A 24,339-nucleotide genomic window follows, 5' to 3' on the forward strand; every position below is an offset into this window, starting at 1 on the left:
CAGCTCTGCCCAGGAATGTCAGGGCCGACACAAACCCCTGCCCCTCCCTTTCCACAGCTGAGCATTTGACCTCTGCTTGCTGGGCCAGGGCAAGGTCATAGGCAGAGCAAGATTGGGCCAGTTCTGTGAGGTCAGCTGTAAGGGCTGGGAACCAGGAAGCATCTCTGGGACTCATCAGTAGCTGGGCCTGGAGGACCAAGTCCACTTCTGCCACCCTTCTGTCCAGCCTACCTGTGGTGTCCCAGAGTGTGTCAGATGGGTCAGACATGCTGCTGGCCCTGGGGGACAGAGCACTCAATGCCCTAGGGAAGGCTGACTGCCGGCCCACGACAAACATGCCAGGGCCCTGCCTTCTGGGACTGTAGCCTAGGACCCTGGCTTCCTGGCAGCACCCATTTCCTCTGCCCCAACTCTGGGAACAATAGCCGGGGCCTTAGGGTCTCTTGTTCTCATAAGGACAGTACCCTTGGCTAGCAGGCCATAACTCCATTTTTTCCTCCTAGTCAACTAGTTTCGGCTCTAAATTCACCCAACTCGGGCCCGAGCTGTCAGCCGAGTGGGCAGGGTATTCTGGGAGCTAACATGGTGAGGACAGGTACCCGGGTTCTCCATAAATAGTCCATCTCTCAGGGGTAGGTACTTTAGGAGCTCCTGTATGTGAAGAAGGGAGAGGCCCGCACCCGGGAGTTAAAAGCTCCTGAACTCAAAAGCCTTGAACCCAAAATCCCAGGCCCCAGACTGAACCATTAAAGAGCTCTGTCCCAGGCAACTTGGGGGTGGAGGGCACCTGATAGGGTCTTGGTTGAGAGCTCCCGCATGACTGCAACCCCTCAGAGGCTTCATCCAGTACTGCCCCTGCAGGCCGGTCCAGGTCCCCACCTGCTACTGCAGCTTAGCCTGTTAGAGCAGGTGGGCCGCACCCTGCACTTCAGGGCCAGCTGCGATGGGGCCCCAGGTGCTTTTAGGACCGCTGGGAGGACAGATGAAGGCGAGGAGGAGGAACTGTGCTGTGCAGGGAAGGGGGGTGGGGAACGATATGGGGAGGGGAGTGGTTGCCCCAGGCCCGCCCCCTTCCTCAGCCTCCCTGGTGCCTACTCCCGGGTGACTCGGTAACCTGTCGCTCAGGTTCCTCCTCTCACAGCCCCGCCCGGCCTATCCGGCCCAGCAGAGGTCCCGCCTGTCCGGGGAGAGGGAGCTCCACTGCCGGTGAGGCTCTGACAGCGGCCGGGCTGACAGACTGACCTAGGGGACTAGCCAAGCGCAGGCGCTGGCTGCCGGCGAACAGGTGAGCGCTTCAGCCAGGGAGTTTGCCAATGTGGACCTCAGTTTCCCAGAGTGGCCATGGGATATGGATCTCTGTCCCGAGACTCTGGGTCGGTCGCTGGGTTTGGAGGGCAACACAGCACCGGAGCTGAGGACACCTGAGTGTGAGGTTTGGGATGATCTGGATCGCGCGGGACTCTGGGTACAGCTTAAGCCTAGGTTTGGGAGTTGCGGATGCGCCGTGGGGCATAGGAACTTGGGAGAGAGGCTGGGCCTGAGCCTCCCTTGGACTTTTAGCTCAAGAACCGCTCTGCTGAGGCCCCGTCGGTCCAGCGGGCGGCGGCCAGTGTTCAGAGATATTTTTAAGCCGGTGGTGTGTGACTCACTCGCCCTGGTCCCGGCCCCCTCCCAGCCCTGGAGCGGATGAGGGGAACCTGGCAGTTGACAAGGGAGGGTGGTGAGGAGGGAGGGCCTTCATTCCATCCAGCAGGCTGGACCTTCTTCAAGATCTGACTGTGGTGTGGGCATACCACCCAAGTGCCTGAAGGTTGACTTTTCCTGCCTGTCAGAGCCCAAAAGAAACCCAGAGCCAGGGAAACATCAGGCTGGGTCAGGCTCCAGGCCAGAGTGGGGTGTGGAGTCTCAGGGGAGCAGGGAGAAGCTATGATGCAGGAGATCCTATTGTGGAGGGAGATCAGCTAGGGGGAGGCCCTGTGGACATCCACGGCTTGGCTGCCAAGGTCCCTGGGACTCACTAGTCTGTGCTACTGCACAAAGGTTTCCCCGGAGGCAGAGAAGGGGAAGGCTCGTCCACAGACCATCTCTCTACTATCTCCCTCGTGCAAACCTTCTTGACTGTTGAAGGAGGCAGGGCACTGCTGGAGCCCCTCCCACACTAGACTCTGTGGTCTTACCTGTGCACAGACCTCTGCTAGTCCTGTCTATTGTCTAGGACTGGTTGGCCCACCCCTCTGAGCCGGCCTGGGTCTCTTCAGGGGCACCCAGCCCCTCCTACCAATAGCTTTCCAGTTCAGCTCAGCCTCTACTGCTCCCACCTGATGATTCCTGAACTTTGCTCCCCGAGTAGGACCCAGCCAGGACCCAAGGGACTCCCCCATCCCATTCCAGGACCACACCCAGCTCCCACGAGGACAGCCAAGAACCCAGGTGACTAAGCTGACCCCTCCCCAAGGTCACTCAGCGCGTGTAGCTGGAATTTGAACTTGGAGCCAGTTCTTCCGCCCTCCTTGCCCTGCCAGGGCCCTCCTCCCCTTCCACTGTTGAACCTACCACACACTCTAACATGCTGGGCCTCCCTTCAACCCGGAAACAGTAAAACACCTACTGGGCCTGGGTGTTCCATCTTCACCAGCAATGAATTATATGGATTTCCTGCTCCCCGCCCCCCTTCAGCTGTAGAAGCCTCCTGGGAGTGAGTCTTTTGCAGGCCGAGGTAGCCCCAGTGTCATCCCTGAGGTCCTGGCTACTTTCCCCAAGGGCAGGCCCGCGTGTCCAAGCCTGTTCAGAGTCTGCGTGCCTTCAGGCCTGGGTCTCTAGCAGTTTGTTTTGCCCATGGTGTGTGTATTCCTGGCCCCACGTGCCTGGTGCCCTTGGCTGAGCTAGCCAGGAATCCCATAAGCAAACACCAGGGCTTACCTACTGAGGTCATGAGCATTCCGGACATTCTCCATGGATAGGTGGACCTAGAAATCTGGCTCAGCCTCTTCTCACAAGGCAGGACCTGGGGTAGGGGTAGGAGAGCAGTAGGAGAGCTGGGTCAAGGTAAGGCCCACAGTCCTCACCTCCTGGGAGCCCACCCCGTCAAGACCAGGTCAAACCAGAAAGTACTAGAATAAGAGAGGCCTGCACCTAGCCCTCCTACCAGCAGTACCCTGGCTGGTGGCCTTACCCTAGCATACCAAAACGCTAAAGCTAGGAGAGATGGCAGCATTGCTATATAGCGTCAGACAGAAGTAGACCTCAGAGAAAGCTGGCCACAGAGCCCCAGAAGAACAGCCAGAAATGCTGCCTACCTGTCTCTCCAGGGGCATGAAGGCCAGCCTATTGCTTGAAGGTCTCTCCAGCTCTCATTTGGTTAGAGGGCTACTCTCGGCCTCTGTTATGTTCAGAGAAGGACCCAGGTCTAGGCTGTAAGGAAAATTTGCTCACAGTGATGGCCAGGCTTCAATTGTCCCAAAATGTAGCTGGGGGAGGTCAGGTCTGGAAAGTCTGTTCAGGGAGGAACCTTGCGTATGGTCACCTGGGTTTGAACTGAGGAGGCCAACCACCCCAAAACTTCTGCCCTGCAACAAGCCTGTTCAGGCTCTCCCAAGATGGAGCTGGGGGCTGGCCTCCTTGCGGATCTGGAGGAGCTGGCCCCTGTGGGCATGTCCATATGTATATGTAGGGGTCCCTTGGAGTGAAGCCTGGGATAAGGTAGTAGTGGGGTCCCTCTCCTGCCATCCTCCTCTCATGGCATCAGGGTTTTTGAAGGAGCTGTCCTCTCCATGGGCAGGCCCCTCCTTCAAAGCCTCCCTGACAGCTTCTAGGAGCATCCCTGCAGAGAATCAAAGGTATGAGGCCAGGTGGGGGTCTCCATTGCCACCAGCAACAGGCATGGGTCTGTAGGACACTGCTTTCTGGGGATCCCCTGAGGAGTCTGGCCAGGCAACTGAGGTTTCTAGTCCCTGGACCAGGCTTAAGAGAGGAGGACCCAGGCATTATCCTGGCCAGGAGAAAGTGTCAGCTGGGCTCCTCTGTCCTTAGGTGGAAGCCAGGCGCTGGGCCCTAGATTCCAGTCAGACTAACATCTGTTCTTGTTCTCCTTGACTCTAGCCACCACTGGGGACACCATGAGCCAGTCAGGGGCCATGAGCTGCTGCCCAGGAGCTGCCAAGTAAGTGTTGTCCTACCTCCCTTCAAGTCCCGTGTGTGTGTGTGTGTGTGTGTGTGTGTGTGTGTGTGTGTGTGTGTGATGTGAGCCTTGTCCTCATCTGCCTTCTTCCCCTCTAGTGGCAGCCTGGGCCGGTCTGATGGTGTGCCCAAGATGAGCGCAAAGGACTTATTTGGTGAGTGAAATTTAAGGATGGTATGAACTTAAGGAAGATGAATGGACCCTGGGGGTCTCATCCCTGCTTGTCACAAGGCTGAGCTCTAGCCTGGAGTAGTAGTTCAAAGTGCCCAGAGGAGGCCTTTGGACCCTAATCCACTGAGAACTTTGGATGTCTGTCTGCAAAGCTCCTGGCCACTGAAACGGCCTCTGCTGTGCTGTAAGGAGAGAGGCCTTTACAAATAATTCAAGGAGCATTAATATTGATTCCACTGGGCAGCCCTGCAACCCGATCAAGTAGGTGGGGTCAGATGGGACCCAGCTGCCAGGTATCTGCTCCAGGGGGCCAGGCTCCTCCTGCTCAGCCATGCCCCTCATTTGTGCCTCTGACTGCTAGATGCTGGAAGCTGGAGGCCTGGGAAGGAGGAGCTCCAGAGAGCAGGAGTATCCCAGTGGTAGCTGGTAGGATAGGAAGGCCCCGACCTGGGACTACTTCCCTGGTGAAGTGGGCAGCCTCCATTACATAAAACTTAGTTTCCTGCCCCCACCCAAACAAACCCTCAGTGAGAGGCTGCTCCCCCCAACACACTCTGAATAAGTCTCTGTCTTCTGGAGCCTCAGTGCGGCCTGTCATGGGACCAAGCCAGAGGTCCCCACAGGAGTGTTTAATGCTATTTTCCAGCCTGCAGTCCTTTCTATTGGCTGTGCGGGGTTCAGAAAGCAGCAACCTATCCCACTCTCCCTCTCCTCCATGGCCCCTGAGGGTCAAGTCCCACTAGACTAGGTCCTTCTTTTGGGGTGCATGACATCTCTCTCTCCATCCAGAGCAGAGGAAGAAGTACTCCAACTCCAACGTCATCATGCATGAGACGTCACAGTACCATGTCCAGGTGAGGATCAGGAAACTCCCCCTCTTCCCTTTGTTCCAGGGACAGGTAGAGAAACTGAGGCTCAGGGAAAGTGGGAAGGGAGAACAAAGGACTGCCCATGCTGGTCTGGGCCCAGCCACAGTGGGGAAACGTTTTCCTCAAGGCTGAAGGAGTTCATAGTGGGGCCTGAGGCTGCTCCGGAAGTTGTTGCCTGTGGCCATGTAGCTCAGAAAAGACCATGGAAGGAAGCTGTCATCTTGGCCCCAAAACAAGGAACTGCATTGGGAGGAATATGTTGGAACAAAGACATCCTTTATTGAGGGCTACAGGGAGCCTGGATGGCACTGTTGAGTCTAGACATAACCTGTGCCCTCTGGCTGGCTGCCAGCGTGAGTGGCCGTTCTCCTAGTCACTTTTAATTTGCACTGAGAATTCAAAATTTTTCTTTTGAAATGTCCTTCCTGGGCTGACTGTGTTCCTAGTCATAGACTGGACTTGTAAGATAATGGTGAAGAATGACAGAAGTAGGAAGAGGAGCCCCCCAAGAAGCCAGCACTGGCAAGGGGTCCCCTGTATTCCTGTCTCCTCACCCGACACAAGACCCATACCCCAGAAGGGAAGCAGATAGCTGTCCTCAGAACCTGCCTGTGTCTGTAGAATGGACCACAAGAGCCATCAGGAATCCCCGTGGCATCTTGATCCTGCTATTCTTGGGTGTTCAAGGTGCTGCTCACCCACCTGAGTCAATGGGTCATGACATGGTGACCACAGCAACTCAGTGTCCAAGGACAGGGCATGGAGGCACAGATGGTCACCTCAATGCCTCTTCCTTGCAGGACAGTGTGCCACCCTTCTCTCAGCGGTGGAACTTTGTCCCTCCTTGGTGAGAACTACCTGGGGCATCCAGCCTGGCTCCTGGACTTTGGTCCATACTGCTTAACTCTGCCCAGCTGTTGTGGGGACTTTTCCGGCCTGCTCGGAGTCCAGAGGAGCAGGGGTATCATAAGGTTTTTTTGCTCCTCTCTGATAGAAAGACTGAGGCCCGGGGGGGTTGGGCTGAGAAACAATAGGGGGCACTGAATTTGTGTTTGCTTCTTTTGACTTTTTATACAATAAATTAATGGGGGGTGCAGGTCTGTTGCCACCACAGTGGGTCATAGAAGAGTTCTACCATGCCTCAGCTGCTTTCAGACCTCCTCATGTTCAAAGCCACTCCACCCTAATCCCTAATGATGCTGATCTGTCTTGCATCCCAAAACTTGTCTTTTTGAGACTATTGTCCTATAAGGGAGATGCTATAGTTCAAAGCACTTTTGCTTCTTGCTTCATGACTTTATTTTAAGAAAATCATATACAGAGGATGGGAGAGCTTTCCAATCATCTCTTCCACAGCATAATTCCAGGCTTTTCCCCACTACTGCCCTGCTTCAGGTAGACAGGGGGTGCCCTGACCTTTATAGAAGTATCTTGTGCATATGGTTAGATATGTAGATTAGATCAAGGGTTCTGGGCATAGTGGCACATGCCTTTAATCCCAGCACTTGGGAGGCAGAGGAAGATGTAGATTCTCCTCTGTATGCTATGAATATGTTTTATTACCATTGGTTTATAAAGAAGCTGCTTTGGCCAACAGCTCAGGCATATTCCTAGCGAGTTCTTATATATTAAATTAACCCCTTTCTATTAATCTGTGTATTGCCACGAGGTTGTGCATCTAGGCAGCTATAGCTACATGACATCTGCCTGACTCCACCTTCATTCTCCATAGGGTGTGTGTGTGTGTGTGTGTGGTGTGTGTGTGTGTGTATTCAGATTTCCTACCTGGCTTTACTCTGCTAAGCCATTGGCTAAAACAGCTTTATTCATCAACCAATAGGAGCAACATATATAGAAGGGACATCCCTTGTCATCTCCCCTTTTCTATCTAATTAAAAAGAGGCAGTCGGATTTCTGTGAGTTCAAGACCAGCCTTATCTACACGAAAGTTTCAGAACAGGCAAGCTTACATAGAAACATTGTCTCAAATAAACAATAACAAAAATCTTCTTCATTAGGTAATTTGTTAACTAATATGTTGTTGTCTTTTGATGAGTAGACATATTTGATTTTAGAGACATCTAGTCATATGCTCATTTTCCTGTCTGATTACTTTTTAATCTCCAAGGAGTTGTTACCTAACAATGAAGAATTCTCCCTTTTTATTCATGGTAGGGTAGTCTTTTGCTTCTAGGCTCATGATCAGCTTAATTTTATTTTATTTATTGAGACCCCTGTCTCTAAATAGATAAGCACATTGCTAACATTGATTGACATTGAGTCAAATCTATTATCAGTTTAGAGAAAATTGGCATCTTAATATTTTGAATTCCCATCCACTAATATGGGATGTTTCTCCATTTATTAAGGTATCTTTAAATTTTTTTTCATTTTTCAAGGCAGGGTTTCTCTATGCAACAACCCCAGCTGTCCTGGAACTTGCTCCGTAGACCAGGCTGGCCTCAAACTCAGAGATCTGCCTGCTTCTGCCTCTGAGTGCTGGGATTAAAGGCGTGCTACTCAGAGCCTAGCAAGATTTCCTTAGTTTTCTTAACGATGGTTTCTTGTTTTCATTGTGGATGTCATGTTTATGTTTACGTTACTCTGTAGTCTACGAATGGCATTTGAGAGGGTCCCTAGTGCAGTGCTTGTCACATCCTGTTCACCACATGAGTCATCCCGTGGGGCTTCGTTGTTTTGGTTTTGGTTTGGAACGGTTTCACTGTGTAGCCCTGACTGATCTGGAGCTTGCTATTTAGACCAGGGTGGTTTTTATAGAGACCCACCTTCCTCAGCTCTCCAGTGCTGGGGTTGAAGGCATGAACCACCGCATCTGGCATTAAATGGTATTGCTTTTATTTTTGTTTTTGACTATTGTTGTTGTTAATTTCTCAGATTTATTTATTTTATAGTATGTAGGAGTGTTTTGCCTGTATGTATGGATGTGCAGCACATGTGTGTCTGGTACCCAGTGGAGGGCATCAAATCTCTGGGACTATAGTTTCAGAGTCATAAGCTGCCATGTGGGGCTGGGGAACTGAAGGAGGATCCTCTGCAAGAACAAAAGGCTACTCTCAACAACTAAGCAATCTTCCAATCCCTTTTATTTTTTGAAATTATAATAATTACATCATTTTCCCCTTCCCTTTCCTTCCTCCAAACCCTCCCATATATCCCTTCTAACTTCTAACTCTCTTTCAAATTCAGGGTCACTTTTTCACTAATATATATATATATATATATATATATATTATATTAATATATATTCCTAAATATACAATCTGCTCAGTCTGTACAATGTCACATGTGTGTATGTTTTTAGGGCTGACCATTTGGTATTGGATAACCAATCAGTGTGCAGTATGCTCTCCCCTGGGGAAGGCCATTCTTCCTGCTTGCAGCAATCCTCAGCCATCTGTAGTTCTTTGTTTGGGATTGAGGTTGAGGCTTCGTGGCCATGCCTCCGTCCACCTTGGCATGTCTCCTGTTATCATCCTTGCTCAGCTCATGACAGGCAGTCATGTTGGTGAGACTTTATGAATGTAGCTTCCGACATTACTGGGAGACAGAATCTCATGGTAAACTCCCTAACCCTCCCACTCTTACACAATCTTTCTACCCCTTCTTCTGCAATGTCCCCGAGCTTTAGGTGTGGATTTCTCACCGGGACAGGGCTCCACAGCTCTGTACTTTGGTTGGCTGTGGTTTTCTGTAATGCTCTCCTTTTGTTGCAAAGAGAACTTGCCTTGTTGAAGGGTGAGGACTGCACTTACCTGTGGGCATAAGGGCAAATATTTAGAATGTAATTAGAGATTATGCTGATGGAATGAAGTGGCAGCTGTAGTTTCTCTTCCAAGATCCACGACTTGTTCTGGGTAGAGGACTAGGTTTTCACTGCCAGGCATGGTTTCCCTCGTGCTAATAGGATCTTAAGCCCTAGTAGAGAACTGTGGTGACCACAAGGACAGGCACCACAGTATTGTCTTTTAAACTTTGTCCTCCAGTTATCTGCTGTCTATAGCTAAACAATGGAATTTCAGCATAGTTGTCAAGTGTACTGAGACTTCGATGAATTTAGTGATTTCCTTGTAGACAAGATTTCTTTCTTTTCCTTCCTTCTTTCCTTCCTCCCTCCCTCCGTCTTTCGTTCTTTCTTCTCTCCTTTTTTTAAATATTTATTTATTTATTATGTATACAATATTCTGTCTGTGTGTATGCCTGCAGGTCAGAAGAGGGCACCAGATTCCATTATAGATGGTTGTGAGCCACCTTGTGGTTGCTGGGAATTGAACTCAGGACCTTTGGATTTTGGCAATGCTCTTAACCTCTGAGCCTTCTCTCCTTTTTGTTGTTGTTTTTGTTTTTCAAGACAAAATGGCATAAATAGTACTGTTTTTAGTTACTCAGAAACAGCTCCCTGGTTCTGTGTATCCTTGGCTGTTCTGGAACTCACTCTGTAGATCAGGATAGCCTCAAACTCAGAGATCCACCTGCCCCTGCCACATACACACACACAAATTTAAAAAAAGAAAAAGCCAGGTGTAGTGGCGCACGCCTTTATTCCCAGTGCTTGGGAGGCAGAGGTAGGAAGATCTCTGTGCATTCAAGCCCAACCTGGCCTACATAGTGAGTCCAGGACAGTTAGGGCTTTATAGAAAGACCCTGTCTCTTTAAAAAAGAAGAAGCAGCAAACAAAATGTATTATCCTACAGGAAATGGAGGCATAAGCCTGTAATCTCAGCACTAAGGCCACAGAAACAGGAGGATGAGGAGTTCAAAGCCAGCTAACTGTAATTCCAGCCTCACAGGCACCTGCACTCATACACACATAACCACACACAGGTACACACACCTACACATAATTTCAAAATAATTTTAAAAAATCTTTAAAATTGGTTTTGGGACTGAAGTGATGGCTCAGTGGTTAAAACTGCTTACTGCTCTTGTAGAGAACATGGGTTCAATTCCCAGAACCCACAGGGCAGCTCACAAGCACTAGCAATTCCATCCCAAGAGAGCTAGTGCCCTTTTCTGGCCTCCATGGGCTGCTGCATGCCCGTGGCACAAAGGAACCGCAAACACATGCACAGGAAAATACATAAACAAATAAATGGATGGATGAATTAGTTAATTAAAATATTAAATTTTCTTTTGTCAGATAGGCTCAGGCTGTGTAGGCAAGACTGGCCTCCAACGCAGAGATCTGCCTCCCGAGTGCTGAGATTAAGAGTGTACGCCGCACCCAGGCCTGAAATAAATAATTTTTAGTGGAACTGAGTATATGGTTCAGTGGTAGAGTACTCACCTAGCATACACGAGGCCCTGGATTCAATCCTCAGTACTGCAGAAACAAAAAAGAGACTTTGTATGTGTTCACGGGCTGACTTTCTAAAATTTCATTAAAGACTTCTAAATTTTTTATTATTTATTTATATGTAAATGAATTTTTTCTTTTGGCCACTAGCTCACACACACACAGAAAGAAACAACAACAACAACAAAAAAACCGCACAAAGAATTTTTGTTTTGTTTTGTTTTGTTTTTTGAAACAGGGTTTCTCTGTAGCTTTGGAGCCTGTCCTGGAGCTAGCTCTTGTAGACCAGGCTGGCCTCAAACTCATAGAGATCTGCCTGCCTCTGCCTTCCGAGTGCTGGGATTAAAGTCGTGCACCACCACCGCCCGGCTTAATCTACATTTTTTTATGTGGCTCAGTTACCTTTACTCTGTTCTCCCCATGCTGCTTCTCTCCGTCTAGCTGGTGATTCTGCCTTCTTCCCAGAGTTCTCTCTCTGCCCTGAAGTCTCGCCTATACCTCCTGCCTAGCTATTGGCCATTCAGCTCTTTTTAGACCAATCATAGTAACTCATTTTCATACAGTGTACAGGAATATTCTGCAACATTTATGGGTATAAACATGTGTCTGTGTGTGTGCCCAAAAAGGTCAGAGAGGTGTTGGCTCTTTGAGGCTAGCGTTCCAGGCAGTTGTGAGATGCCTGATGTGGGTGCTGGGAATTGGACGCAGTTCCTCTGCAAGAGCCCTATGTGCTCTTCATCTCTGAGCTATTTTCCCAGCCCTGAAGACCTCTTTTTAGAAAACAAACGTTTATCTCAGTTTTCTATATGAGAACCATGCAGGTTCGCATATCAGGGTTGTGCTGACCTCCTCAGACAGTGGGGAAATCATCCTTTCTCCTTTATTTCCAGAAAAGTTGAGCAGAATACATATGATTTCTTACTTAAATATTTATTAGGATTTACCATAAAGGCTTCTGGATGCAAGAATTCCTTTGTTTGGGTTTTTAAATGTTATTTGTTTATTGGATTTTTGTTTTGTTTTATTTTGGTCTTTTTGAGATGGAGCTTCTCTGTGTAGCCTTGGTGGTTCTGGAACTGTAGACCAGGCCTCAAGAGATCCACCTACCTATGCCTCCTGAATGCTGGGATCAAAGGCCTGTGCCACTACGCCTGGCCTGCAAGGTTTTCTCTGTGTGCAAGTTTTGTTCTCATGTCTGTATGATTTGTAGTAAGGTCCTTTCTTTCCTTTGGCTTTCTGAAAATCCTTGATGTATTTTTGTTTGTTCATTTGTATTTTTTTGTTTTGTTTATGTTTTGCTTTTTAATTATTGTTTGCAGTTGTTTCTTCGGGTTTTTTGTTTGTTGGTTTTGGCTTTGGGTATTTTTTGTTTGTTTTTTGTAGCAGGGTTTTTCAAGTTAGCCCAAGCTAGCCTCGATTCTGTTTCTCAGGACCATGCTGGCTTTGAATTTGCAGTTACCCCTCCTGCTTCCTCTGCCTCTCCAAGTGGTTGCTGTGTTTGTAGGCAGACACCACCGCCATGTCCCACTGAGATATCAGTGTGGCCTCTAATAACCCTTGCTGAGGGGTTAACTTTGGGCTTTATTAAATTTTTAACTTAACTTTCTGTGTTGTTTACTTCTCTGTGGATTTTGTCCTTTTGCCCTTAATTTCCTTCTCGTATATACTTTGGGTCTTGTTTTATTGTGTTTTGCCAGCTTTGTTTGTTTAGTTTTAGTACTAGTGATGGAAACCAGGGCATTGTGCATGCTAGACAAGATTCTACCACTGAACCACACGCCCAGCAGGTTTTTCTAGCTTATTAAGGTAAAGCTTAGATAATTGATCTTAAGTGCTTTTTTTTAAAGTCTAATATATTCAATGAAAGTTAAAAATTTTGCTGAAATGTTAGTTCATCTCACAAATTGTGATATATAAGTTTTTACTCAGCTCCAAATATTTTTTAATACTTTTACATTTTCTTTGTGACCTCATTTTTTTTTTTGTTTTTCTTTTTCTTTTTCTCGTCTTCTTTTTTTTTTTTTTTTTCTTTTTAAGACAAGGTCATACTATGTATCCCTGTCTGGCCTACAACTCAGAGCAGGCTGGCCTGGAATTCATAGAGACCCACTTCCCTCTGCCTCTGAGTGCTGGGTCTAAAGGCATAAGCCATTGCCATTTTCCTGGTTGTGACTTCAGTTTTGATCCATAGGTTATCTTTCCTATATGTCATTCATGCGTGCATTGAGTCATATGTTTTTGAGGCAGGGTTTCACTCTGTAGTCCAGGCTACCTGGAATTCCTCATCCCCTGCTTCCTCTTCCCAAGTGCAAGTGATTACATGCCCAGCTTAGTTTAGTTATTTGATTGTTTTTGAGACAGGGCCCCATAGCTCCCAGACCAGCCAGCCTGGAACATTCTGTGGATAAAGAGGACCTTGAACCCCTGGTTCTCCTGTCTTGTACCTTCCAAGTGTTGAGATTGCAACTTCACACCACCACACCCTGCTGAGAAGTTGTTAGTACTGATTTCTACTCTTCATTCCCCTGAGGTCACGCACTCTGACTTCCTGCATCTTGCTTTGTCACCTAGCCAGCCCGATTTTGTTTGGCGAGTTGTGTGGCATTTTGTTTTCGGTGTTACCTTGCCTCACAGAAATGGAAGACCTGTGCCCTCCCCACTGTTCCTGCCTACTCATTGTTGAGTCGGTTTGCAGCCATCAGCCTGTAGGAAATCTTGCATCTGTGCGAGATTTGGGAGGGGCGATGCAAACAAGCTTTTCATGGTGTCCCTACTTTGTCAGTAGGGAAGCTTGGCAAGATGAGAGCCCCTGCTTGTCTGTGTCTAAACACACAGTGTAGCTCACAGGGACTTTCTTCAGAGTATCAGTTTGCAGTCATTTTATTTAGTCAGACTTCATCTAGTTCACTTTGTTAAAAATGTTACATTGGGTAGGGGAATGGTGCCTCACGCCTTTAACACCAGCACTGCGGGGAGGGACAGGCAGAGGCAGGCAGATCTCTGTGAGTTCAAGGCAGCCTGGTCTACAAAGCAAATTCCAGGACAACGAGGATTGTTATACAGAGAAACCCTGTTTCAAAAAAAAAAAATCTTCAGGCATTGCATGTACATGGTGCACACATAGGTGCAGGAGAGTACACACGCACACAATTCAGGGACTGGAGAGACAGCACAGAGTTAAGAGCATTTGCTCTTGTAGAGAGGACCTGGGTTGATTCCAGCCATTCACATGGTGGCTTGCAACCATCCCTAACTCTAGTCCCGGGATCTGATGACTTTTTCCGAATTCCATGGGCAGCAGGCACTGGTGTACACTTATATATGAAGGCAAACAATTGTACACTATATATGAGAGACAGAGTGTCTTTAATGCTATATATGTGTATGTGTACTTATATATGTCTATGTATATATAAATATATATATATATATACACATGTACACACAATAGTGTGTGTGTTGTGTCTCATGCCTATAACTCCAGCAGCACTTGGAAGATAGAGACAAGACAACCACCACAAGTTCAAAGCCAGTCTGGGCTATATAGCAACACCCTGACAAAACAAACAAACGAAAAGCTTATTCCTCCTTTAGGAACCAGGATTTTTTTCTCACTTTCCCTTTAATAAAGATCCATTCATTCTGCTGAAAAAAAAAAAATAAGGCCTGGCATAGTGTGCATACCTTTAATCCCAGAGTTCCATAGGCTTGTAGAGACAGATCTCTGTGAGTTCAAGGTCTATGTAATGAGTTCCAGGGAAGCCAGAGCTAAATATGAGACCTTGTCTCCAAAACCAAATAAAACAATAAACTAAAACAGTTGGGTGTAGTGGTTGCAGGCCTTTCATTCAGCACTCAGGAGGAAGAAGCAGGTGGGTCTCTGTGAGTTCCAGGCCAGCCAGGGCAAAAATGAGACCCTGTCTCAAAGGAAGCAAATAAAGTAATAAAAAAATAAAAAAGTTATTTATAACCCAGTGTGGTGGCACACACCTGTAATCTCAGCAACGAGACAGTGTCTCAAAATCTTTAACAAACTCAAAAGTTGAGGAAGTTGTTTATTTTTCCACAGACTTTGTGTTCCTGCTCTTCTTCTTCAGTTTTTTTGTTGGGTATTTTTTTTTGTTTTGTTTTGTTTTGTTTTGTTTGTTTTGTGGGAGACAGGGTTTCTCTGTGTAACTGCTCTGACTGTCCTGATACTCAATCTGGACTTCAGTCAGCCATCACGACCAACAAAGACACACACCAAAGCAGAAGGGCACTTTCTCCCACCTGAGGTGGTGCTGCGACCGGTCAGGATCCCTAGTTGGCTGAGGCCTTCCCTTGTGCCCGGGGTTTAAGGAGTAGAAGAACAATGCCCAGAAGTGACCTCTGACCCCTCCCTTAGCACCTGGTCACGTTCATCATGGACAAGAGTGAGGCTATTGCCTCAGTGGATGATGCCATCCGGAAGCTGGTGCAGCTGAGCTCCAAGGAGAAGGTCTGGGGCCCAGGAAATGCTGCTGCAGGTTTAACGACAAATCATTGCGACCTGCTGGACGTGGAGTCTCAGGTAAGTGCAGGGAGCGGACGGGCAGAGGCAGGGCCAGATGTCCGGTTCATCCAGATGTGTATGGCCGTGCTGGTCTGTGGACGCAAATGGGCTGAGGGTGGGTGGGGAAAAGTGGATCTAGCTGAGAGTCTAGGCCCCTTTTGGCAACTTAGGCTGCCTTAGAGCTGCACCTGCTAGATTGCCGAGCACTGTTCTCTGCAAGAGCCTGACTGGCTATATCAAGCCAGACCTGGCCGTGCCCCAGAGGGCTATGCTCTGGGCCATCCTCTTAGCGTCTACGTCCCTGCCTATGGCCAAGTCTGGGCTGTGTTCCTGTTCTGCACCTGTGAGTTACACACGTGTTCCTATCTGTGGAGCATGTTCCACTTACAATGACCAGTAACTATGTGTCTATGGGTCCCCGGGCTGTCAGTCCCTTTCATACTGCGTACATAGTCTTATCTATGCTCATGGTGGCAGCCTGCATCTACATCCGGGGCCTGTCAGGCATGGCTGACCCATCACATACCCTCCCACAGGAGGAACTGGAGAACTTCCCGCTGTCCACCGTGCAGCACAGCCAGACAGTGCTCAACCAGCTTCGCTACCCCTCTGTGCTGCTGCTGGTGTGCCAGGACTTGGACCAGAACAAGCCTGACATCCATTTCTTTCATTGTGATGAGGTTGAGGTAAGACAGACAGACAGGGGTGGGCATGATGCCAGCTAACCGAGCTGACCTGACACTCCTGTGTCCCCAGGCGGAGCTGATCCAGGAGGACATTGAGAGCGCCCTGGCGGACTGACGACTGGGCAAGAAGAATGCGGCCACAGACCCTAAAAGTAGGGGCCCTGCCCTGCCCTTTTGCTTGGGGCTCAGTAGCCTGGGTAGTGAGGGCTGCAGGGTGGCAGCACCCAGCAGGACCATGGCCAGGCTGAGCTGTACCTTCCTTTCACCTCTAGGGGACACCAGGAGAAGATCCGTCAGCGGCTGTTCTATCCTGCCCCCTCCTCAGAGTCCAGCCCCCATTCCCTTCAGCGGTATGCTGGGGATTCCCCCCAGGCCAAGAACCGCGTGGGACTGCCATTGCCAGTGCCATTCAGTGAACCAGGTAGGCTGAGGGGTGGGTGGGAACACCCCCTGGGGTTTATGAAGAACCCTGCAGCAGCTCTCTTGCCCCCCAAGCAGGTTATCGCCGTCGGGAATCCCAGGATGAGGAGCCACGGGCCGTGCTGGCTCAGAGAATAGAAAAGGAAACGGTGGGTGCCCAACTTTCCAGGACTCTTTTCCATCCTTGTCCACTTCCTGTTGGCAAGGAGCCTGGCTCATTCTGTTGCTGATGACAATGCAGACTGACCCCCTGGTCCTTCTTCTCACCTCAGCAAATCCTCAACTGTTGCCCTGGATGACATTGAATTGTTTGTGGCTCGGCTGCAGAAGGCAGCTGAGGCTTTCAAGCAATTGAACCAACGGAAGAAGGGGAGGAAGAAGAGCAAGAAGGCGCCAGCAGGTACTGACAGGAATAATAGGGAAGGGATGGACAACCGGGGGCAAGACATGGCAGATGTACACCAAGCTGGGGATGTCAAGTTTGGATGGGGACAGTAGCCAACAACAAGCAGGACTTGTCAGCCGCTCAATGGGGTCCAAGGCTCATAGCTTTCTGCCTTTTGCCAGAGGGTGTCCTTACACTTCGAGCGCGGCCCCCCTCAGAAGGAGAGTTTGTTGACTGTTTCCAGAAAATCAAGCTAGCCCTCAACCTGCTGGTGAGTCAGCCCCACCCCACACTGCTGGTGAGGGTGGGGTGTCACCCAGGCTCACACACACACACACACACACACACACACACACACCATCTGTCACCTGCTTGTGCTTCCCACCCCCAGGCAAAGCTGCAGAAGCATATCCAAAACCCCAGCGCAGCTGAACTGGTGCACTTCCTCTTCGGGCCTCTGGAACTGGTGACTAGGGCTGGGGCAGGGTGGGATCAGGGACAACACAATGACACTATGGGTTTGGGGTGAAAGAAACTTAGCATATTCAGGCTGTGCCTTAGCATATCCAGGAGGCCACAGTCCCTCCCTGAGGGACAGCCTGCAGAACTGTGGGGGTGGATGGTGGGCTGGGGCGCGTGGGTTGGCTGGGCTGGGCCCACCAACTGACACTCTCGCTGTGCTGTGTCCAGATTGTCAACACCTGTGGCGGCCCAGACATTGCACGCTCTGTCTCCAGCCCTTTGCTTTCCACTGAAGCTGTGGGCTTCCTGCGTGGCCACCTGGTCCCCAAAGAGATGACACTGTGGGAGTCATTGGGGGAGACCTGGATGAGGCCTCGGTATGGAAAAGGGACAAGATATGAACCAAGATGGAAGTCTCTGGTGGGTTGGTCCCAGCGGGGAACGTGACTGACCTTCTGATCTGCCAACCACAGCTCTGAGTGGCCCCGGGAGCCACAGGTGCCACTTTATGTGCCTAAGTTCCACAACGGCTGGGAACCACCCCTGGATGTCCTCCAGGAGGCTCCCTGGGAAACAGAAGGACTAGCATCTCTGTCCAATGATCAGGTCAGAACTCCAGCCCAGCCCCATGCCTCCCCAGAGCTCACCACCCCGGCCCACCCCTGCTACCACCCTCAAGACCCCGAAATCAACAGCACAGTCCACTCCAGCCCCTGCAATGTCAGGCCAGCTTGGCTTGCCCGCGCATGTGATCCTTTGTCCTCAATCGTGCTGGGTCACAACACATTCATCAGGCTTCTCCCCTGTGCCCAACTCACCATGGTCCCTCTAGTCCAGCCTGTACCCCCTCAAGCCCAAGCTCCCCACTTTCCCTACAGATGACCCCCATGAGTCGACTGTCCACACGGCACTCCCCGAAGCACAGCATCTCCTCTGATCTCCCCCCAGAAGACATTGCACCGCCAGGCAGCTCCCCACATACTAACAGGTAAGTCCCCGCAGTGTGAGAGCCACATGCTGCTGCAAGCATGCCTGCCAGCATGTGTGGCAAATGCTTTGCTCTGCTATAAAAGCTTTAGTTTCCAAATGAGAATCCAATTTTATTCTTCTTTATATAATTTTAATTCTTTTTTTTAAAGATTTATTTATTTATTATGTATACAACATTCCTTCCATGTCTGCCTGCATGCCAGAAGAGGGCACCAGATCTCATTATAGATGGTTGTGAGCCACCATGTGGTTGCTGGGAATTGAACTCAGGACCTCTGGAAGAGCAGTCAGTGCTCTCAACCTCTGAGCCATCTCTCCAGCCCCCTATAATTTTAATTCTTATTGAAAATATTTTTTCATATAATATACTCTGATCATTGTTCCCCTCCCCTAACCTCTCTCAGATCCTCCCCATGCACCCAAATCCACCCCTTTATTTCTCTCATAACAACAAAACGCAGACGAACCAGCATAGGAAACAGCAAACAAGTAGAAAAAAAAAAGGGAGAAAAAAAAAAAAGGGAGGCACAAGAAGAAACATACAGAAATGCACACACTCTCACACATACTCACACACACTCACACACACACACACTCACACACACACACACACACACACAAATAAAAACGAAACTGGAAACCATAATACATAAGCAAAAGGCCTGTAAGGTTAAAAAAAAAAACAAAAACAAGCAAAGTAATATGTTAAAAACCCTCCAAACCTCCAAAACTATCACTGGGTTTGTGTTAGCCACAAATTTTCTTCTTAACTTTGTAATCTACAATTGAAGGAAAAACTTCCAGTTACATATACTTATACAACCTTAATTCACACCAGTTCTTTCTATACTTTCTTGGTTTACAATCAAGGTTAAAAAGGGATAGGAGCAAGCCAGGTGGTGGTGGCGCAAGCCTTTAATCCCAGCACTCAGGAGGCAGAGGCAGGCGGATCTCTGTGAGTTCGAGGCCAGCCTGGTCTACAAGAGCTAGGTCCAGGACAGGCTCTAAAAAGGCTGCAGAGAAACCCTGTCTCGAAAAACCAAAAAAAAAAAAAAAGAAAAAAGAAAAAAGAAAAAAAAAAGGGATAGGAGCTGGGCATGGTGCTGCATGCCTTTAGTCCCAGCACTCAAGAAGCAGAAGTGGGCAGCAGAAGTGGGCAGATCTCTGAGTCTACACAGTGAGCTTCAGGCCTGCCAAGGCTACTTCGAGAGACCCTATCTCAAAAAACAAACAATAGCAAAAACAAACAAACAAACACCAAACAGGTGTGCTGGCTTGTTTCCTAGCACTTGGGAGACTGAAGTAAGAAGATTGCTCAGACTCCAAGGCCTGTTCTTTCCCCTCCTAAATGAGTCCTGGGCATAATGGTAACAACTCAGAGGCAGAGGCACGTAGATCTCTGTGGGCCCAGACAGTCAATGGCTACATAATGAGATTCTGTCTCAAAAAATAATTAATTAAAATCAAGGTTAGAAACTTACTGAACCAAAAAAGGAAAGAAAGAAAGAAAGAAAGAAAGAAAGAAAGAAAGAAAGAAAGAAAGAAAGGAAGGAAGGAAAGAAGGAACGAAGGAAGGAAGGAAGGAAGGTACTAACTAGAAACCAGCAGCCCTACCAAGCCCTGGCCACTGTGGTGTTGCAGGGACACAGATTGGGGGTCCCAGATTGCTCCCTCCCCTGCTGTACACCCTTCATCTCACAGTGAATAACACACAAGCCCAAGAAATGGGGGTACACTCCTGTCTCTCCCTCCTCTGCTTCTTACTCCTATCCAGGGTCTACCTGGTGATCCCGGGGCTCCCTTTCAAGGGCTAGACACAAGAATTTCCAGCATTAGCCTTCTTTAGCGTGGTATCCAGTGTCCCTACTAGGACCACATGTAGGATCATTCTCAGCCTGTCAGCACACAGAGCACACACCTAACGCCCCTGTTTCTCCTCCCTCTCAGGTGTTTCTTGAACAGGGCATTACCCTGTATCAGGGCCACACTAACCAGGAATGTGACCTGGCCAGGGGGGATAAACTAATAGCCAGAGCTCACCCCTGCTCCAGGGATGCAGGGGGGGGACATCCAAAGGACACACTGGTTGCCTCTAAGGTACTATGACTGAAAATATCCTAGGCCTTGTGGTCAGCTGGCAAAGTGTGACGCTGTCACACACCCCACCCCACCCCCGGCACACCTCTCTGGTTCTAGTCCCTCTGTGGAGCAGGGCAAGAGATTCCCTGAGACAGTCTGGGCTGGGCCAGCCTCTTGGAGTCTGCTCTGCCCCCTCCTGCCTGCTGGATGTCACAGTTCCTCCCTTCCCAGCTGATAAGCACAGCCTCTCTCCACTGCAATCTGGGCAGCAGCAGGAGAGGCCGCTACAGCTGGGAAGCAGGAAGAGACCCCAGTCCAGTCCTGGGCTTCAACTCTTCCTGGTCCTGCAGGGGCTACCAGCCGACACCAGCCATGGCCAAGTATGTGAAGATCCTCTATGACTTCACAGCACACAATGCCAACGAGCTGTCTGTGCTCAAGGATGAGGTCCTGGAGGTGAGGCCTTGGGCTATCCAGGGGAAGTGGGCCGCGCTCTCTGGGGCTAGGCTGTGCAATCCACCCATCTTCCCAGGGTGCTTGACCTGGGTTCACGGTGCCTCTCTGACCCCCATCACAGTCTGGCTGGGCCACCGAGCTGCCTTCTGATGTCTGGGGGATCCCTGAAGGTCTACAATTGTGGGTGGCCTTATAATAGAAGCCAGCAGGGTCTTGTCACTCATGCCCACCCAAGAACACTACCCTAGACCAGCTTCCCTGTGACAAACCTGAATTCAGGCCACCCACTGAGGGACGGAAAGTGGAGCAGGATGAGGAAAGCTTTACATTCAGAATCAGGTTAGAGGTACCTGATCCGCAGGACTGGGGAGGCCAGGCAGGCACCGGATAGCCTACTAGGCCAAGATAGTGCCCAGAGGATGGAGAGCTGGGCTTGAGGAGGACAGCTGGAGGACTCTCTGCCCCTCCGTAAAGGGTTTGGCAGGTGATCCCAGCCTCCGGCTCTCACAGACTCTCTAGAGGTCTGTGCAGGGTGTTGCTGGGTGTCCAGACTCTCTAGAGGTCTGTTGCAGGGTTGTGCTGGGTGTCCAGACTCTCTAGAGGTCTGTGCAGGGCGTTGCTGGGTGTCCAGACTCTCTAGAGGTCTGTGCAGGGTGTTGCTGGGTGTCCCAGACACACAATACCTTCGCAGGTGTTGGAGGATGGCCGGCAGTTGGTGAAAGCTGCGGAATCGCAGTGGCCAGGCTGGCTATGTGCCCTGCAACATCCTGGCTGAGGTTTCGGCAGGAGGCGTGGTGCCACCTTGGAACAGGTGATCGCCTGCCATGGCTCCATTCTATCTACAACACAATCAAAGCCCCTAAGGTCAGGGGTGCAGCTGGTCTCAATGTGACATTTGACCTGAGCCCTGGAAATCTGCTGCCCCTAAGCTGGGGCCCAGGGCTGGTGTGGGTTCCTGGGGTCTTATTCAAGGGGAGGGCTGGCCCACACACCTGGGGGTCCTGGGTAAGCCCTAATAGCCTCTCACCTTACCTCTCACCTCTTCCCTACCCTTTGCAGTCTGGTCAGAAATACTGGGGTCCTGCCAGCCCCACCCACCAAAGTGCCCCCAATGTTTGCAGGGAACAAAGAAGGTAAGTAGAACCTTTTTGGGGGTCAGAAGTGGTGGGGGTTAGGGAAAAGAGGAGAACTGGAGGGGCTGAGAGCGTGCGCCCTACAGAGCTAATCCAACATATGGACGAGGTCAATGAGGAGCTCATGAAAAAAGATCAGCCACAACAAGGGACAACCGCCAGCGTCACTTCCGCGTGGAGCGCAGCCAGCCAGTGCACCTGCCACTTACCTTCCAGTCAGGTCCCAACGAAGTCCGAGCCTGGTTGGAAGCCAAGTCTTTCAGTAGCAGGTGGCCCTGTGTGCGCACAGCCGGCGGGGCGGGGCCAGGATACACCACGCCCACTGCCCTGCCCTCACGCCCACCTACCCCTAGGATCGTGGAGAGCCTGGGAATCTTGACTGGGCCCCAGCTCTTCTCCCTCAATAAGGAGGAGCTGAAGAAAGTGTGCGGGGAAGAGGCAGTCGTGTGTACAGCCAGCTCATGGTTCAGAAGGCTTTCCTGCAGGTGAGCGGTTCCTGCCTGTTTCTTCTGAGTTCCTTCTTTGGCACATGCTCCAGGGGTCACTGGGAAAGCAGAGAAAACAGCACGGCCCTGACCTGTACAGCCTATCCCCACACCTCCCGGCTGAGGTCCGATCTTTCTTTCCTAAACACAGAAAAGTGGGTCGGAACTGGAGGAGGTTATAGACAAGATTAATCCCAAGAACCAGAGGAAGGCGGAGGACAGCTAGACCAACCTGCATACTTCGCCAGAGGCAGAGGGGAGGTCGCATCTGTAGCAGGCCCAACCCTAATGCATGGAGTATTATTTTTATATGTGTTTTATTTTATACCAAGGACACAGATGGGCTGGGTGCAGCTGGCTCACCTGCCTTCAGGCAGGGTCCTGTGCACTGGCCCAGCGACACCTGTGGGTGGCTCCTTTGCCTCCCTGCCCCCCAGCCCCAACCCCAATCCATTTTCTTCTCTCCAAACCAAGGCTAGCCTCAGCCAAACCTGTACCTGGCAGTGCCAGTTCCCCCTCAATCTGCTGCCAAGGCCCCGGGACTCTCCAGGTGGGCAAGGCCTCTTTCCCTGTGTACATGGAGGCTCCTGTCCCTTCTGATGCTGGGCCCCAAACTCCACACCTCTCCCTTCTGTTGCTTGCTCTAAATTCTTCTGCCCCCTCACCCACTGCACTAACTGCACAATGGGCCTGAATTCCCAGCTGTCCAGCTTGATGACCTTGCCCACTCCCTTCACGCTGCTAGCACCCCAAGAACAACCCGGTCAGAGGCTCCGGGATAGGAGGCCTTGGGTGCCCTGCTGGTATCGAGTATGCTGTACTCTCTATTCTTTCAAGATCTAAGAATGGACTAGAAATAGGTACTGACTTCAGATGTCCGATCCCACCTAAAGGGCCTGGGACAACAGCTGACTCTGGCTGTTTTCCCGCCAGCCTTTGTGCAGGTGGCTGGTGAGCTTCCCAGCACTGGATGGAGCCTCAGACCTAGAGATGAGAGTCGGGGACTCCACAGCTATGTCAATAAACCAGTTGTCTTCTAGCAACTTCCATGTCTGTCTCTCGGGGTGGCAGTGCCCTGACCCCAGTCCTCACCACCGCCTCTCTTCCTCCTCCTTTCCTTGGAGACAGGGTGAACTCTGAGACACCCTACCCCCAGCCTCCTGCTCTGGGATTCTGTGTGCATATCACCATCCCTGGCATTGCCCCTTCAAAGAGCTGTCCAGCAGAGAGCAGCCCCATGACACAGGTGGTGCTGTGGCCACGCTAGGAGGCACCACTCACCTCCATGCCCATCAGCATGGCCCTAGAGCCTTCCAATCAGCTGGCTTTCCAGGAACCCATTCTGAACAGAAACTAAGTCCAACAGACCCAGGAGGATGAACCAGAGGGGAGGGAGAGGCACAATTTAGAGAACTTTGATCCAAGATGAAGGAGGGTGTCAAAAATGAGGGCTTGGGCCTGAAAGACCCACTAACAAGTTGGCAGGAAACACCAAGCTACTTGGGTATCTGCTCTTTAAGGGCACTTGCCTGACTGGCCAGAGTGTCGCCTTTGGAGCAGGCCTTTGGTGCCATCTGCTGGCAGCTGTTTATGCATCATTGGGTGACGGCTAGATGCCTGGCTCCTGGCATGGAGACTGTCCTGCGTTCCAATATCGCAGGTGAACCCAATTCTGGCGAGGGGCATCTGAGTCCTCAGTGTGCTGTATAGAGTCTGAGCGGTGGAGACTGCTCTCCAGTCAGCCCACCACCTGGCTAAGCTTGGCCCAGGCCTCACAGGCACCAGCCTTTCAACTCAGAGAAGCCCTTGGACAGGGTTTCCAACAATCTTGCCTCCAGATGGCTAGAGCCCACCCTTGGGGGTCTCCAGATCCTGTATGTGCTTCCTCAGCTAGCCCTACTCCCTCATCTGTGACGCACCTTAATGCTGCTTCCAGAGAGCTGAAGAGGCTCCAGACCTCCAGAGCAGCCTCCCCTTGCCCCAGCAGCTGCCGGCTCCTCACCCCCATGTGATCTGGCTCCAGCTAGACAGTCTACTCAGGCCAATGACTTGTCCCTAGGCTGCAGCTCTGCCAGCATCACTAGGTGGCTGGGCTTGGTGGTCCTTTCCTATTTCTTTAAAGGCCCTGAGGGTTGAGCTCTGTTGGCAGAGTAAGCCTCTATCTCTAGCACCACATAAACC

At 50.4% G+C, this 24,339-nt stretch overlaps 1 protein-coding gene across 1 annotated transcript; it reads left to right on the top strand.

The window, feature by feature from the left end:
* Positions 1 to 1,104: 1,104 nt before the first annotated feature.
* Positions 1,105 to 23,201, top strand: Eps8l2 (EPS8 like 2). Its single transcript, XM_038347013.1, is given in 30 exon segments — positions 1,105 to 1,285; positions 4,099 to 4,159; positions 4,276 to 4,331; positions 5,138 to 5,202; positions 14,916 to 15,080; positions 15,599 to 15,748; positions 15,819 to 15,881; positions 15,998 to 16,051; positions 16,053 to 16,092; positions 16,095 to 16,169; positions 16,247 to 16,317; positions 16,441 to 16,455; positions 16,457 to 16,568; positions 16,736 to 16,824; positions 16,945 to 17,019; positions 17,244 to 17,392; positions 17,489 to 17,621; positions 17,894 to 18,003; positions 20,435 to 20,540; positions 21,232 to 21,252; positions 21,254 to 21,329; positions 21,332 to 21,351; positions 21,600 to 21,638; positions 21,640 to 21,673; positions 21,760 to 21,800; positions 21,802 to 21,831; positions 21,833 to 21,942; positions 22,027 to 22,106; positions 22,109 to 22,158; positions 22,310 to 23,201. Coding segments are annotated over 29 exon segments (2,196 nt in total). The 5' UTR covers positions 1,105 to 1,285; positions 4,099 to 4,115; the 3' UTR covers positions 22,433 to 23,201.
* The last annotated feature ends 1,138 nt before the right edge of the window (positions 23,202 to 24,339 follow it).

Source organism: Arvicola amphibius, chromosome 1 (genome assembly GCF_903992535.2).
Source record: "Arvicola amphibius chromosome 1, mArvAmp1.2, whole genome shotgun sequence".
Lineage (NCBI taxonomy): Eukaryota > Metazoa > Chordata > Mammalia > Rodentia > Cricetidae > Arvicola > Arvicola amphibius.